The sequence below is a fragment of the Halichoeres trimaculatus genome, unplaced genomic scaffold (assembly GCF_033239565.1).
Source record: "Halichoeres trimaculatus isolate MK-OKI-2021-1 unplaced genomic scaffold, fHalTri1.1 fHalTri1_scaffold_6, whole genome shotgun sequence".
NCBI classification, from domain to species: Eukaryota; Metazoa; Chordata; class Actinopteri; order Labriformes; family Labridae; genus Halichoeres; species Halichoeres trimaculatus.
The window spans coordinates 19,331,661-19,348,869 of NW_027437184.1; the positions used below are offsets into that span (position 1 = coordinate 19,331,661).

General features: G+C 39.0%; 3 protein-coding genes across 3 annotated transcripts in view; 1 reads left to right on the forward strand and 2 right to left on the reverse strand.

Moving 5' to 3' along the window:
* fat3b (FAT atypical cadherin 3b) overlaps window positions 1–651 on the reverse strand; it is a 114,403-nt gene extending 113,752 nt beyond the window's left edge. Inside the window, exon 1 of the mRNA XM_074672594.1 lies at window positions 540–651. The gene's annotated coding sequence lies outside the window, so the exon portion shown is untranslated. The remainder of the gene's footprint in view (window positions 1–539) is intronic.
* A 286-nt stretch (window positions 652–937) lies between these two features.
* On the forward strand, window positions 938–9,248 carry chordc1b (cysteine and histidine-rich domain (CHORD) containing 1b). Its single transcript, XM_074673195.1, has 11 exons — window positions 938–1,202; window positions 4,314–4,363; window positions 4,446–4,502; window positions 4,654–4,808; window positions 5,726–5,826; window positions 6,106–6,164; window positions 6,986–7,056; window positions 7,325–7,430; window positions 7,589–7,708; window positions 7,796–7,858; window positions 8,026–9,248. Exons 1-11 carry the CDS (start codon window positions 1,139–1,141, stop codon window positions 8,194–8,196), a joined length of 1,017 nt encoding a protein of 338 aa, XP_074529296.1. The 5' UTR covers window positions 938–1,138; the 3' UTR covers window positions 8,197–9,248.
* A 676-nt stretch (window positions 9,249–9,924) lies between these two features.
* Window positions 9,925–16,610, reverse strand: LOC141791201 (tyrosinase-like). Its single transcript, XM_074671468.1, has 5 exons — window positions 15,726–16,610; window positions 14,261–14,477; window positions 10,853–11,000; window positions 10,579–10,760; window positions 9,925–10,420 (listed from the first exon to the last, which is right to left on the reverse strand). Exons 1-5 carry the CDS (start codon window positions 16,548–16,550, stop codon window positions 10,104–10,106), a joined length of 1,689 nt encoding a protein of 562 aa, XP_074527569.1. The 5' UTR covers window positions 16,551–16,610; the 3' UTR covers window positions 9,925–10,103.
* Window positions 16,611–17,209: the final 599 nt, after the last annotated feature.

Sequence of the window (17,209 nt, forward strand, 5' to 3'; positions counted from 1 at the left end):
GTTACTATCAGCTGAACTTGATGCATTTTAAAAGTTTGAAATCAGATAACTAAGAGAAAAAAGAATAAAGAGAATAGGATGTTTTCTTAAACAAATATCTATTTCCACTGATTTTCAGTGCCTTCAAATATTGTATGAATTAATATTGGATGAGTTAATATAGCCTACTGAATATTATACAAAACAAAACATAATTTAACTTCCAGGAAAGCCAAATTAATAGAAATTAATTTAAACTGGTATTGTATAATTTTGGTCCACCTATAGTCTGCTATGTGCAGGACATATTGTATAGATTTATATCAGCTCCAAAAGGGCTGCCAGAGTTTAACGACTCAATCCTACATTCCCCAGAGGCAGACTGTCCCGGGAGATAGTGGGTGCATCTCCCCTGCTGATGCACATTCGCTGGAGCTCGCCTCCGTGCAAAATCTACGAGTTTATGAGCTGAAGCCTGCAGCTACAGTCTGGACATTAATTAGCAAGGCTGTAACCTATATCGCACATAGACCCCACTCATACATCGCTGCGTGTCCTACCTTTAGACGAAACAGCTGTAATCAGTGACAGCAAACCATTTCCCCATCCTTTCCCAAACAGTGATTCCCAAAAAATCAAAGAAAGAGAATAAAAAGCTCAAATCAGCCGCGCGGAAGTCGATGGTGATGCCCGAAATGGAAAATTCATGTGAACATATCCCGAGAGGCAGTTGTCTACTTGGCCGCAGCCATCCTCGTATAAAACTAAATAGCTATTGCCCCAGTTTCGTGCACCTGACTAGTATCCCTGAGTGCAGTGGCTTACTTCGGCTCCATCTGAAATAGTTAACGCAAAACTGGTGCAAAAATAGTTATGTGATTATTTGCAGGAAGGTTAAGGTCCGAAATAATGTAGTATTAGGAGCATGTCGCTCGGCGCCAAGTTTGGAAGCGGTCAGCATCAGTTGTCGCTTGTGTGGGACCACTGTGCGCTCACAGGATGGAGGTAGCGGGTTGGGCATGTTCCGAGTTTGCACGAGTTTAGCCGACAACACCCGGAAGTGAGAGCAGAGTAATATCACTAGTGTGAGGCAACGGCAGCGGCGTTTCCACTAGCTTTATAGTTGTAAGACAAAAACTGAACTTATTTACCCACAAACATGTCTGTCTTGTGTTATAACAAAGGATGTGGACAGCGATTTGATCCTGAAAATAACCCGGACGGTGAGTAGCATAGTAGACAACTATTGCTGTGTCCTGTAAGTCTGTTAGCAAGCTAGCGTTAACCTCTGATGTTCTGGAAATTTCGATACAGAGTAGGCCTAGGGAGCCCATGTAAGTTAGCTGACATGATATTAACAGACGTGACTGTACACATGTGTAACTCAAATAAAACTGCCGCTGCGGGCAATAACTTTGGAAGCTAACGGCACGTGGGCCTGCGGAGAGAGCACGTTGTTGTTAGCGTTTAGAGCTCAGTGGTCGGTATTAGCAGGTTTGAAGATAATGCTAGACTTGCCAGCACCATTGTCCTAGACAGGGTATACCTGTTGTGACCCCTACAGTTTAAGGAACATGTGAGCTTTAAGTCAGACCACGTTTCTTAACATAATAAATAGCTCTTATTGACACTGCTGAAACCTTCACCGGCTTGACTAGCGTTGCTTAATACTTTGTAATCATAACAATTTCGGGACGTAACGCGAAAGTATTCCACTATTTTCTAAATTTCTTGTTTATAATGTATCATACAAATGTGCACCTCCATACTGGTTGCCCTCCCCTTTCAAACAGCCATTACCAAAATTTAAAATAAAACTTCTTACACTTGGATTTATAGTCAAAATGTGATGGTGTACTTTATAATAGCATATTTAATATCTATGCCACCTCTGCCTGCTGAAGCATATTAAGATTAAAAAAAAAAAAAAAAACAGAGTTGACAGCATCATCAGAAAACCAATAAGAAATTTCCTATAACTTCCTGACTGGGAAGGTAAACCCAGGGAGTGTTATTGAACCCACACTGTCTTTAGCCAAAATATGAACATAGTATAAATCCTAGAAATGGAGGCCAGTCTCTGGAATCCCCAAGGGCCTAACTTTATATATGAGTATATATGACATGACTACAAAGCTTTTTCATGACCAAAACAGAAGACAGGACATATCCTTTATGTTGCATGAAGTAACAAAAGATGTCCAAGGACACATACATGTTTAACATAAATAATCATCTTGATTAGGGATGCACGATATTGGATTTTTCATATCTGCTGATACAGATAAAAGTGTTTTTAAGCTTTTATCAGCCGATACCAATATTGTGCCAATAACATCGTGCATCCCTAATCTTGATGGTGTAAAAGGTTCCCCACATTTTTTACGCATGCGTGATTTGGATTCTAAAGGTTTCACTAGGGATGTCCCGATATTACATTTTCACTTCTGATACAATACCGATACTGCAGCATTGAGTATTGGCCGATACGGATATTAATCCGATACGATATCAGCATTGAACATGCATACTTTTATTACTTATGTTGTAGTATGTCTGTCATGTTAGAAAAAGTTTGTTTAAGTGATATTATTCAAACAAAGAACAGTAGTTAGCAATAGTAGGTACGAGGAAAAACTGACCCATTTATGATTAACCAATGGGTAACAGAAATTTTAACATTAAACATAAAAAATACTAGCAATTGAATAAAATAAAGAATAAATTAGAAGACCCAGAAAATAACCTAAATAAATCAAATAAAAACAGCAGGAGCGGAGTCTAGAATGGACTGCTTGTATCAGAGATTTTAGATGCATTCCGATACGATACTGATATTTGTTTTTTTGCTGATATCGCACCAATATCCGATATCAATATCGGACTGGGACACATCTAGTTTCACCTCAGAGTTAAAACAGCAGAAAACATTCTGTGGATATGTGGGTTGTTCCACACAGATTTAGGAAGTATCCTACACTTAAGTGTTAACTTGTCCTCTAAAGTAAAATATGGTTCTTTAAGTAACATGAGCACTCACTGTGCGAGGACACTGCCTTTACTATTAAACAAGGCATTGAGCCTCAATTCTAATACAACTAATCAATTAAAGGGTAGAGAGAAATATTTGAGGTTATGTAAGGATAAGCCATTGTCATAGTCTTTTTTTTATCTAGAGCTTCCATATTTAAAGATTTTGCTCACGTTTTTCCTCTGTTTATAAAGCTACTGATCTTTCTATAGCTGAACATTAAAGGTGGTATTGTTAGCTTCATTCCTGCTGTAAAAGCTTAATAAGTCTTTCATTTTCCCTTTCATTTGAAACGCCTGTCTCTGTTTTCAAGTTGGTATTGGGCGATACACATAAAGCTAAGTTTAATTTACATTTTAATGAGATGCCTCATTTTATAACAATAGAGGTGAGGGTCATGATTTTAACTTAAGGGGTATCTGAGAGGTGTGTTTAAGGCAACAGCATGGAGGGTGCAAAGTTCAGACAAGACTTTGAATGACTTGATTCATGGTGGCATGAAGGCAGTTACCCTGATGTGTCTCTCAGGGCAAAGTCAGTGTGTCCATCTGGGTTGTAATGCGTTTTGCTGTAATTTGTGATTTGAGACAAATAAAATAAATCCGAAACTGTGATCTCATTTTAGATACAGAAAGCGGGAAAAAAAACTGTTTACTGTGTGGTTAACAAGGTGTTGCGTCAAAGGTGATGCAAATGGCTTCTTTTTGGTGAGCCGAGACTTAACCGATTTCTGTTTCTTTTCATACATTATTTTCTATCAGTGTTTCTTGTTCTAAGACCATCTAAAAAATAATTACCGTTGAAAGCAGTTTTGCAAACAGCTTTTTCTTTACAGCCATCAAATACTGCCTAAATAATACAATTGACAGCTGAGTGCACATAAACTAACCAGGGTAACTTTTTGAGATGTTTATTTTCTGGGATGCTTTCCCATTTCCTGATTCACTTAGGAGTTCTCGCATGTTGTTGAGTTCTAAGCACCTCAATTCGCAACAAGTCATCTTGGCAGAAAACACATGAAGGCAGCAACAAACAAAACAAACTGCTGCCTTGAGTCATTTTGAGAGACGTTCAACACAAACAGTGGAGCAAGTGAGAACCAGACAGCACTGATTGTAAAGTGAGAAAGAAAGGGTTCAGAGACTTGAAAATGATTCAAGAATACTTGTAGATGATGATTCCTGAATTTCTTTCAACTTTCATAACTTTTCTCACACTGTGCAAGTTTTCTCAAGAAAGCTTCTTATATCAACACATATGTTTCCTCTAAATGAATTGAATGTCTGCTCTGTTGTTTTCACAGATGGCTGCACCTATCATCCAGGAGTCCCAGTGTTCCATGATGCGCTGAAGGTAGGAAGCCAGAAAATGAAGCGTCCCCCTTTTTTTATTTGTTTTTCCTGGTCAAACTCATTATCTGTGTGTCTCTCTTCAGGGATGGTCGTGCTGCAAGAGAAGGACCACTGACTTCTCAGACTTCCTCAGCATAGTTGTACGTTTTTGTTAATAATTTCAGTTCACATGTTCACTCCTCTTTCTTCATCTGTCTGTTGCTGTTTTTTTAAACATTGATTGCCACTTTTTACTGTGGCCATATTGAACAGAGTGAGTATTGTTGTAGTGATATTCCCTCCTGTGTGCAGGGTTGTACAAAAGGCCCTCACAACAAGGAGAAGCCCCCTGAGCCGGTGAAACCAGATGTGACATCATCAGGGGAAAAGGACGATAACCAAAAACCAAAGTTTAATGAGTACATCATCTCTGCACCAAAACCTCTGAATGCTCACGACAGACCAAGGTAGTGCAGCTTGCTTTAACAATTATTTGGTTGTTTTTTTTTCTGTCTTTGGTATTTATGAGGTTCACCCAACGACAGCTATCCGTGTTCAGCAAACCCACATTCAATAAGGTCAATGTTATTTAAGATACAAACCACCTAAGAATGCATTTCCCATGAGCACCATCACTCACTGACATACAGAAGTGGCTCTTGCCAAAGTGTGCATTTGAGAACTTAGGTTTTTAATACTTCTTGTCTTTGTTCATGATAAAACCATAAAAGCAACAAAAGGCAATAAATTCATCAGTTATCATTAGTTAGCTCGCAAAAAAGGAATCAGTCCTTTTACATTACCTGTCACAACCAAGGTGTATGCATAGCATAAATATGCAAATGGCTTTACTCTTTTGTCCTCAAAGAGCAGTAAAACTATCACAGTTGATGTAAACATGAAAGCCTGTTTATAGCTCTTCCCCTTAAAAAAGTCCTTGTAACCAAATAATAGGTAAAAAGAAATTATTGCCATTAACATAATTTTGCTGTATCAGTTAAGCCTCTCCCAGTTTAAGTATCAAATAAAAAAATACAGCAGTATAGGTGGTGTTAAAGTGATCAGCCGTGTACGGAGGATCAGTCCTCAGCATGTCTGAGCCTTTCACCCACACACCTCAAGCTTGTGTTGGAAGAGAAGATGAACAAGCGGCTTATGAGGAACTAATGAATGAAAAGTGAATCTTCTTTAACAGATATAATACTTTTAGATTGTATCAGACAATCTCGTTTAAACAGATACTAGTTATAATGTATGTCTTAATTAAAGCAAAGAAACAAAATACCCTTTAGAATAGGTGAGTCCAAACTAATTAAATTTAACACATTGCCTATCCCTTCCTTTGTTTTTGTTTCATTCTTGATTTTCCTCTTTGCTGTTTTAGTCCTGACGAGCCAATGGTGAGATTGCAGCACAAAGTCTCCTCCTCTCTGAAGCAGGCTCTGGAGAAACTAAAACTTTCTGAAAATGCGGTAGAGACGAAAGGTGAGCTCACAACTTTATCTTCCCCTTCTCTGTCCTCTTGTTTCTTTTTTTTTTCCTCTCTTTATTCTGGACTACAATTCATGTCTTGCTCCAGTAGACAGGAAGGTCATGTTGACTGTGGAAGTTAATGGACAGCCGCAGGGGACTAGCCCGTACCTGTGTCGTTCACATCATGGCTTTTGAGTGAAAGCCGACAGGACAAGTCATCATGGCTCAAGATGCATTTTTCAGAAGCTCCTCAAAGCACTGGTGTCAAATATCTGTCTTTTCTCATTCTAGAGGAAGAAAGTGACGAGATCAAGATCGGAACGTCCTGTAAAAATGGAGGATGTACTAAAGTGAGTGAGCCACAGGAAACACTCTGGAATAAATTCTTGTGTTTTCTTTCAGGGTCCAGGAAATTAAGTCTTTTTTTTCATATAATTTATTCTAATCATACAAATTAATTATCATAGCATCTGCATGCAGGGTTTTCTCTTCCTCACAACTTCTGAGCCAAACTTAATTGTGAACTCAATTAGTCATTTAACAAATACAAAAACAAATCATGATAATCAGAGCTAATCCTAACTGTGCAATTAAAGTGTCCCAAAAGTGCTAACAGCACAGGGTAAGTAAGGGGAAGCACTGTACTTCCAGCTCATCCTCCTCATCCTCCTCATCCTCCTCCACATCTGCTCTGAGACAAACGCAGCGCCAAAATAAATTCTCTCGGCTTAATCCAACCTGTCAGAGCAGAAACCCCAAGATTAGAGAATAAATTGTGAGAGAGATTTGCATTGACTTGAGGTTTGAAGAAGCTCGGAGTTGGACTTGATGATTTACATACTTGGACTTAAACTGATTTGATTGAAAGCCGTGCAGTAGTCTCTCTGGGTCTGCCTGCCTGACGTAGATTAATCAGTTGGGGTTTTGCTGAAGACAAAATAAGTGCTTTCATAAGTCTTCATTAATTAATAGATTATGATTAGTTATAATTTAAACTGACAGATCTTTCAGTGATTCCTCAAGGTCTGTCTTCTCCTTGACATAAATAAAGAGTTGCAGTGAGATCTGTTATCAGTTCTAACGGTCATAAATAATATAAAAATTAGGATAAAATAACAATTTAGCCTCATTTGTAGTTTTTAGCCTCAGTGTTTGTTTTTATCATCCTCAGAGTTTTGATGGACCTGCAAGTGACTCAGATGTGTGCTCATACCATCCTGGATTTCCTATCTTCCATGAAGGGTCAGTGTTGCTTATTATTTTTAATTGTTAACTTTAACTCAAGCTTTTTAAAAGATAAAAAATAACAAGCTGCAAAAACATTGAGCTTTCTCTATGTTTATGTCACTGTTTTGGCATTAAACTGCTGTCAAACTTGGAAGCTGAAAAAGAAGCATGAGAGGTGTTTGCCTCTTAGTCTTCCAGTTTGTTTTGTTTACTGGCCCTCTTGAGTGACAAGTTATTGACTGTCATAAGATCAAACAGTTTTATCTCTTTCCTGTCTCTCCAGAATGAAATACTGGAGCTGCTGTAAGAGGAAAACCTCTGACTTCAACACCTTCCTCTCTCAAGAAGGCTGCACCAAGGGGACGCATCTATGGAGGAAAAAAGATGCGGTAGGTTTGCCTGTTTTTCAGCAAGTGATTCTGTGCGTGTGTGTACGAGAGGGCCTCGGCTGTGACTCCATCTAGTGGTGTGTGGCAAACAATTCTGCTGTGGAGAAAATGCTGTCTGTGAACTCAAGTTTTCCGTGTGATTTTGTTGATCTTTCCAGGGTAAGAAAGTGGTCCCATGTCGATTCGATTGGCACCAGACTGGGTCGCAGGTCATCATTTCCATCTACGCTAAGAACGCCATCCCAGAGCTAAGCTACGTGGATGCAAACAGCACAATAGTGAGGGACATTGAAGCCACTGGAATTTTTCTGTGCACATCCAAAGAGTTCATCACAATCTGACTATTTTTCTGTCTTCACTTTCAGCTAAACATCCGTGTCATATTTGAGGGAGAGAAGGAATTTGAGCAGAATATCAACTTGTGGGGAGTAAGTACAGAATCAAGCTCCATCTTCATAAACATAAAAATAAACTGTTACAGACATATAAAAGAGGTTTCTTTTTGTTTTATTTTTAGCAATTGCAGATCTTTCTTTATCTTGCTCTACCTGTTAGTGAACCCGTACTGAGTCATGCTCTCTCCCATCCCTTACAGGTGATTGATGTGAGCAAAAGTATAGTGAACATGATGGCTGCCAAGATTGAGGTGGCCATGAAGAAGTCCGAGGCCATGTCGTGGGCTCGCCTGGACCTCCCTCCCCCTGTCACTCCACCCAAGGAGAGTGAGGAGAAAAAAGAGGACGATAGTGAGGAGGAGGATGAATGATGAGAAATGACAAAACAATCACGGCGTAATTTTTAGCTGGATCTGAGGCTGTGGAGTCCATTCTGTACCTCTCTGAAGAAGAGCCTCCTCTTTTGCTGTCATGGAACTTTGGCCTCTTAAAAGTTGCAGTGCTTTTACCCTTTCATTCTTACCCGTCATTCCTCTTAAACTTCGCCCATTTCTCAAGTTTTGGCCCTTTTATTGGTCGTTAAACGGATTGGAATGCTTAGGACTGAAAGTTTTTTCTTGCAACATTTTTTTTTTTCATTGAAGTACTGAATACTAATAAGAGGCACACTGACTTTTTGATTCATTTAAAGTCAAGTCAGATAACGACAAATTTAATTGCACTGAATTTCCTCAGAAAAATAACGCTCATGGTAAGATCAGAGTCGGGTAAGACCACACTTGATGTCAGACCCTTTAAACCTTTTATCATCGTGTCTTTCTGATGGATTACAGCTGGGTCCAATTTCATTCCACGCTTCAGTTTCATAATTTAACTGATTGCATCGTTCACCGTCAGTGCTGTTGTCACATTTATTCAGATGTCTGATAAAACAGCTCTGCTTAGTTTGAGTTGCAGATCTCTGAGGTGTCCACACTTGTAAAATATTGCGTTGTTTCTGAATAAAGTGTCAAGAAATAAAATAGTTCCCTCTTGGACATAATAGAGTTTCAAGGTTTTACAACTGTGTCCTCACTCTCACCTTTCAAAGATAAAAGTTTTAAACTGTTCTGACTTTTTTCGAACATTGTTTCATTTGATGTATGTTATTTTCTACACGTTTTTGCATTCACATCATAAATGTATTTATCTAATTTTTTGTCAAACAGTATAGTGTGGTTTATATAATGAGAATGTACTGTAATATCTGAGAATGCAATTTGAATACAAGGTATTTGAAGAAACTGTACTGTATTAGTAAAGTGCTATGCCACACAGCATGACTCAAAGCTTAGAATGTATGAAATATATTTGGCTGAATGGGGCCATGACGCAAGAGGAAAATGAATAGGGAACCAATTTATCCTACCAAAAATAAACTTTTGTGTTGAAATTTTAATAGAGGGGTGACTTGTGTGTGATGATTTATTTCAAATGCAGAGGCAGTTAAGCTTCAGTTGAATTCTAGCCAAGCTTATTTAATGACTACAACCTGGTGAGGTGAAAACCTTTCTCTTAAACTCAACCATTCAAGTAAGGATTTTGGATCACCAGCAACTTTTGGAATTGCTTTGACTGTTAGCAAATGTCTTAAAGTTTTTGAAACTATTACACAACACTCCAATTATGATTTTGAGCCATGTCTGGATTTTGTGAAGATGACTTAGACCTTGACATGTATGCGGGCACTATCTCTGGTTTTCTCTCCACAAGCATGCCTCACAGCATGAACAAATCAATTTAGTGTTTGCCAAAAAGTGTGGTTCAGTCGACTCCTACTCAAAGATAATAAAAGAAAAGTCCCTCAGGTCCTCTGAGAAATGTGATGAAGACGTAGTGTTACTTTGGCAGTTAAATGCATGCAGGGTATCATTTCATTTGCATTCACACATGGCTGATGCAACACACCTCTGAGCCTGGAGTTGAAGCTGAACCACTTTAACCCAACAGAAATAAACATGGAAAGTCACTATGACAGAAACCATGAGCACTCCGTCAACGATGCCTGAAATTGGCTAATTGGCACAATCTGACAAGTTGTGGGTGGAACGTGCCTTTAATATAACCTATTTAAAAAGTTGCTACATAGAGTTGGTTTATACTTTTAATAAAAGTTTAAATACAGTGCCATTAACAAATATAATAGGGTAATTACAATTATTCAACATAACGTATAATTCACAGTGCTCAGGATATTATTCATATATACTTGTGCCATCATACAGGGTTGTCTGTGCCTTCATATAGTTGTCTGATAGTTACGGTTGTCGGTTTCCCCTGAGACATTGTCAAGAATCAGAGGCTGTCTTTCCAGAATGCTGTCCAAGATAATCGGCTTTTTCTCCTTTGAAAAGTACCCTGATAAGTTCGAAAAGGGGTTTTTCCAACCTCCCCATTGCTGCCAAGGCCACTCTTGGTACCTCTGTTTTACTTTGAGGAAAGCAGCAACAAAGGAAACCGCCAAAATTCCCCCAATGACCCCTGCAAACAGCAGCCAGGGCCACACATTCTTCAGTTCATCCAGGTATGGACGCATGGCTTCTGCTATCCGCTGATCTGAGGGGGAAGGTCGCAGAGATGTAGGAAAAGGCTTGTAAGTTGAGACTTTTTACAGATTTCACAGATTTGTGATGATGCAAATTAAGGACAAAGTACCAAAGATGAACAGACAACAAATTATAATCTCAGTAGAAAATCAGAAAAGCGTCACTTACTTGAATTGAGCAGATTTGAATATTCATATCCCAGCTCTTTGGTTGAGATAAAGTAGTCTCTGTTTCTGCGAAGCGGCAAAAATGGTACCATGTGGTATCTGGCATTGTGCCCAATGGGAGCATTTGACTCTGGATACTGGGCTGGAGATGGGTTATGCCTCCTGAGCCACTCCTCAAAAATGCTTTCATAAAAAAAAAAACACAAAGGCAGTCATGGTTAAGTGAAGTGTGTAGATGTACTCTGATTTTAAAAATGTGTCTGTACACGTCTTACCTGTCAACGTAAGCGTGGTGGAGCAGGAATATGGGGTCGTTTGCTGAGCCTTGCACTGAGGACATGGATCCATTCATGAAAATATGGAGAGCAGCATGCATGTTTAATCGAGGGCTGTTTCCAATCCCCGTCTGAGGATCCCCAAATCCTGCAAGATTAAAAGCATTTAATCAGCACTGCAGCATGCAGCTGTTGGTGAAACAAAAGAATTTGTTGTAACACAAGATAAAGTGCCAAAAAGTCAAAGCACATTGCTCCCGAGTTGCAGGAAAATTGGAACGGGGCTTTATGAGCTGAACTGTGCAGACCCCATGCATCATTAAATCTGTAAGTTATGGGGAAATTACCAGAGCAGCAACATACAGTTTGATTTTAAAGGAGTTGTATGAGATTAAGCCAAAAAAAAAAAGACTTTGTATATTTATAAAAACAAAGAGATGTCTGTGATTCATCTTTTCAAAGAGGAATCACTTAATAAGTGATGTGGATATTTTAAGGTGCTCTTATCCTATGATTTCCTTTTGTAATCAATAATGGATATTTAAGTGACAGCTTTTGAAGTCATGATTCACAATGGTCCATTTTGATGCATATTTGAGTTTGCCTCTATTTTTAAAACACCTGGATGGTGTAGTAATTTGGGTTCAGTTCTTTAAAAAAGTGGGTCAAAAAAATTTCATTGGCAAATAAATCACAGTGACAGACTCATTTCTGCCAAATCAAAACATAAGTTCACAACTGAGCCAACATTTTAGTTTAAGGTGTAAAGAGAACATTTTGTCCATTCACTCTGGAAATGAGCATGAGTAAAAGTAGCTTTGAGTCAAGGAAGGATTCTTGAAAATGTGTTGAAGAATCTAATAGAAACTTTTCCTAAAACATGGCTGCATTGTATGTTCAGGATTGTACTCAGACAGCTTGAGAGAGACTAGAAATGTACAGAGAGAGCGGGACATGACATCACATACAAACTATCCTCTGACACAAGCCTCTGTACACAAAGTGCTTACACCCTCAAACAAGCGCCTAAAAAACTCCATTTTTCTAAATCCTGCTTTATATTCAAGAACCGAGCTGACTGTGAGTGTGCCAAGGACTCCAAGCCCCCTCTCATCTCTCAATCTTGCTTATTTTAAATATTGTCTTTGTTTGTGATCCTTGGCATTGTGTTTAACTGTGAAGTCAAAGACTGTTCCTCACACTGAGAATCAGTGCTGTGCATGTGATCTGCTCTCATCTTTTATTCTTTTTTAAGTTGTAACACACACTAGCAATTTGTATTTTCAAAGTTTAAAGTCCAAAGAGTTGTGCTACCATCAGGACTACACGCTTGCAAAGATTGTTAAGTGAGTCTGGAACAGGACTGGACCTATGTGCCAAGTTTTTTTCTTTTTTCAGGCACTGGAAAGCAGATTTCCTGACAAGAACAAATTGGCAAAAACAAGGGGGAGCCAGCAGCTGGGGTCGACCAACCTCTAATAATGTCAGGAGACACTGGAGTCTTTGTCATTGTTAGGGAAGTGTTCAATTGGCATCAAAGAAATAAAAGCTTTGGGAGTAATGAATATCAAGTAAGTAAGTCTAATTCTATCATATGTCAAACAGACTTTTTTCTTCAGGGAGTATGTGAACGTGAACATCTCTTATCAGCAAACTGGGGACAAGCTATTAAGGTTTTTGGATTCTGCATTTAATGTGGACAGTGTGTAAAAAATTCAAACCAGTATCATCAAAAAAAAAAAAAAATGTTGCACAGTGCATCATTAAGCTCCTCAAGCTGCAGGCAAGTACAAAACTGAAGCAATCACTGAACCTGAAAATGAATGTAACCCAGTGTCCAGATATATTTGCAGGACTCACATGAGGCTCAGCAGACATGTTCAGGATGCACAAAAGGCCATCGGTAAAACGGATATCATCACTGGACAACAGTACTTTTGTTTTTTTGTAACCCAGTTTCACTAAATGGCACATTCAGTGCGTACTTTAAGAGGGTGTTTCTGTTCATCTCTAAAGCTTCTTTGGACAAGAAATGAGAGAAGAGGTCTAATCCATGAGATCAGACAGAGAGGAGGAGTTTTAGTGTAGGTGATGCATTAAATAGGCTTTTTTTCTGTGTAAGTCAGTTTATCTGAGGCCACGCTGTCACACCAGAGAGTTTTTTTATATGGAATTTAACAACCTTTCAAGATGTGTTAGTGTTAGTATCCTCTCAGTTATTATTAAGGTTAACTTCCAACACCTTTACAGCTGCAGTGTAGACTACTCATCAAGCTCCAAACAAAGTTAGCAGCTACCCAGAAGATGTTTCTCAGCCAGAAGAGAGCTTCTAACAGCAGGGAAACGAGAGTAAATACAGACCTTGCTCTTATTTGCTTGAGGATGTGTCAACAAGCACGGCTTTCCTAACAAGTTTGCTTTATCAGCTTAATATGTAGATAAATGTCAGGCTAGTGTTTACAGCTTGCTTCTGCTGTACTTCAGTGGCATAAAATTCTAATTCAATTTGTGAATATCTGAGCTCCTGGCAGCTCATGACATTTTGTTATTTAAAGCTATTGATGTGAAAGCTACAGAAGTAAATTAAAGCAGATAACTGTGTTGGAGCCACTTGGTATGCTTGACTGATCGGGAAATCATAAACAAATCAAATCATTTTAATTTAGAGGAGAAAGTGGTATAAGATTTTTGCTTGACTAAATTTTGTTTCTGAAAAGACGTCAAGATGAAAGCTAAATATGGATCATAGTGTATGCACGATTATCCATCCATTATCATTACGGCTTAACCCTTCAGGGTAGTTGGAGGCTTCCCCTGATGTGGTGTTCACATCCTGGACAAGCCAACAGCCAATCACAAGGCTAACAGAAACATTTACCCCCACCTACAGTTCACACCTACAATTCAGTCACCCATCTACATGACAAGCATGTTTAGATGATGTCAAGATAATTTATCTTATCTACTTATTTTCTAATTATCTAATCTATAAACTTTTTTGAAAGATTTTATTTTTTTGCATTTGAAGCACACATGAAATCAGTTTCTCACTGATTCGACACAGGCCACCTTCATGACTTTTTAGAGACACTCATTCATCAATGAAGCATTCAATCCACAATCTAATCTTTTTTAACAAAAGACGCCAAGTCTTTCATAACATCAATTTCCTTGTTAATGTTACCTTAATACATTTAACAAGCACACGTTTGCTTCTGACAGTAAATAAGCTTGAAACATGTATCACTCTGAAAGATTAATCATATATTTTTCTATCAGAAGGTTTAGATGGTAAAAGAAGAGCAGAGTGGCTTAATGTTTGAAGAAGCAGTCGACCAAGATATGTCACTTTGATGGGCAGGGGGGTGTGTGTGTGAGTGTGTGTGTTTGTGGTCATGCCTGTCTTACCTTCCAGAGTGTTCCTGAAGCTCATATTGGCACTGCGGTCCATGGCTCCTGTATCATAGTTGCTCAGACTGAGAGCGAATGCCACTTCTGCTGAAGTTGGTAAGCGTGGAACGATGTCACGGTTGTGGTTTCCGGGGTTTCGACGCAACGGGCCTTCATCACTCATATCACACAACACACCTCTGAGACTGTACTCCTCTGCTTGGGAGCACAGTACCTGTTTGTGGAGGCACAAATCCCATTATTGAAGTGTATCCAGATGCTTGTTAGACATACTGACATAGATACAGACCTACCTATTATCATTGTCAGGCAGAAACTTTGTATTGTCAAAACCACCACTTTACAGGATGAAAGTAAAAAAATATCCCTTTTTTTTTTTTTTTTTTTTTTTACATAACTTAACACTTTATGAGACCACAGGTTTCTTGAGTTCTTTTCATCTATTACATTCAGAAAGCATATTTTCACACTTTCAAGAAGATAAGTAGCACTGATATTGCAAAAAAATAAATGAATAAAAGGTAAATGCAAGGTTTTGATGAGACAATATGTGGTTGTTTTACTGTGAGGACAGTTACTGTCAAGGTAAACCCCTACAGTGGGCAAAAAAGTCACTTTTTTGGAGCAAGCAAAATTGCAATTTTATCCTTTTCGGATCAGTTTTTTTACTCATTATTCAAACTACCCTTATAAATATATTTTAAAGGTACAATAGTCTCTTCTCCAAAATCTTCATTTAAATAAGTTTTTGCCATAATTGTTCTTTTGTTTTTTTTGTACAATTTGTATTTCATGATTTGAATGTGAAACACTTTGAACTGCATTTTATTTGTGTAAAAGGTGCCATACAAATAAATGACGCAAATAAAATTTGATTAATGATTGATTATCAACTTACTGAACACAGGTAGTCAATCTATGGCTGTACACAGTAGACCACTGTCTCACTTAGCCCATAGTGATGCTTTCAAATATCTTTTAAACATCAACTCTAAGTGATTTAGCTTAGTGTCACTAAGGGGAGACCAGAAAAAAAAAAAAAAACATTAAAAGATTTCAATGACAAAAATTTAAGCTTAGCACTCAAACAGGTAGTCAATTGGTCATAATAAATTTTAGAGTTGACAACAAAAATAAGTCATTTTCCTGAAAAGTTTGGCTTCCTTTGATTCCTTGATATTTTGAATGAGAAATAACACTGGGTTGTGCACGAGCAGAATATTAATTTCTTTTCATATTTTGGGCACAAATTTACAATCCTTCCTTAGTACAAATGTTTGAATGTGTAGGCTTAAGATTGGGCTTTTGACAACATTTTAGAGCTAAATCCTATTTCAATATTGAACTGGAGAGTCAGTCCAGTTACATAATAGGCCTACTGTACACTAGACATGAAAAAAATACAACAGGGTTAAAATGAAGCCTACCAAAGAAGCTGGAGAAGTTATTTTTATGTGTTTACCTTCCAAGAAGAGAAGACTGAGCCTGGGCTGAGTAAACTGGGATCCTGTGGACTTCGGCCTCCCATCAGCTCATCAGTGCAAACATCACATGTCTCCGCATCTCTCCAGTCCCAGTATGGGATCGTGAAAGTCATATCTCCAGTCAGCTTCCTGATCTCATGCTCCCATAGCAGAAGGTACAGACGGTGCCATGGGAGGAATGCAGGGGCCCAATGGGCAAAGTCCACATTACTCCATACATTTCCAGGCCCACCCAGCAGAGCCTCCCGGGACACGTAGTAATGTAACCACACAAACACATCATACACAGACACATCACTAAACAAGGGGTTTGAACCATTTTCCATCTCCTGGTAGGTCCCTGAGGCCACAACATAGTCCCTGCTGACTGTCTGTTTGGCCAAATTCAAATAGGACACCAGTTTAATCTTCTCATCGTGGGACAGGTGAAAAACATTCCTCCTCAGAGACGCCCTCCACTGAGTGCAGTTCTCCCCAAAGTAGCCAAACTTACAGTCTGCACAGTTGAAACCCATGAAGTTCCCCTCACACTGGCATGTCCGGTTGTAGAAAACCAAGGGCCACTTCTCCCTATCGTCCAACCCTGAGAAGGGATACTGCGGCCCATCTGGTTCATCAGGCACTACCACATCCTGGCATGAGCCCCGGCCTGAGCTGACTCCACAGGGGGAGCCGTCCCCTTCCCAAGCCGGGCAGCACTCCTTGGAGAGCAAAGATGCCCGGTTGGCACACAGACGAGGAAACTGTTGATAGGAAAGTGTAAAAAATGATGTAAAAGTAAAAAGAATCAGGGGCCACATCATAGCAGGACAAACCGTCCCCGACAAACAAGCAAAACACAAAAAGTGGGAGAGCCCACTTGAGTCACACCGGCTTAAATTCTTCAGGGTTTTTTTTCCGGCACCCCCTCCTCTTTGTTGAGCCAGTCACATGCCGCCTAACCTCAGGGTGAAGCTTACATTGTGAGGGAGGGTGATCAGCCTCGATGCACACAACCCAAAACTGCAGTAGAGAGAAAGAGGGGGAAAACATAACTCTTATGAAAGGTAGTTGGAGCACTTTTATGAGATTTCTGTATCAGTAGTTTATCTGCTGCCAAATGGAGGCATAATAAAAGTTTGATGTTCAAAGTCATATCAGGACTTAAAAAAGCCTGTCTCACATTATCTCAAATTTTGTACTTTTAGTGATTTCATGGGGATTTTCTGCTTGAAATGTGGGCTACTTCCTCCTCAGGATCAACAGATTAAAACAGGCACATACCTCATGATCTGTCTTTACACACATACCTCCTGTACACACACACACACAAGACCACAATGAGGGCTTAAGTAAATTATTTTTTCTGACATTATGGTATGAAAATCCCCATGATAATCTGAACAGACCACAGAGAAAGAATGATAAAAGATGTATTTTCCTGAAGACCTTTTTTCTGTTTGACTTCAAAGCTGTTTCGTCT

Coding starts and splice junctions, on each gene's coding strand:
- chordc1b (XM_074673195.1), top strand. CDS start 1,139: ATGTCTGTCTTGTGTTATAACAAAGGATGTGGACAGCGATTTGATCCT. Junction 6,165..6,985: donor AAAATGGAGGATGTACTAAA/GTGAGTGAGCCA, acceptor TATCATCCTCAG/AGTTTTGATGGACCTGCAAG. Junction 7,709..7,795: donor TGGATGCAAACAGCACAATA/GTGAGGGACATT, acceptor CTTCACTTTCAG/CTAAACATCCGTGTCATATT.
- LOC141791201 (XM_074671468.1), bottom strand. CDS start 16,550: ATGATGTGGCCCCTGATTCTTTTTACTTTTACATCATTTTTTACACTT. Junction 11,001..14,260: donor CTTCAGGAACACTCTGGAAG/GTAAGACAGGCA, acceptor TTAATCTTGCAG/GATTTGGGGATCCTCAGACG. Junction 10,761..10,852: donor CACCACGCTTACGTTGACAG/GTAAGACGTGTA, acceptor TTTTTATGAAAG/CATTTTTGAGGAGTGGCTCA.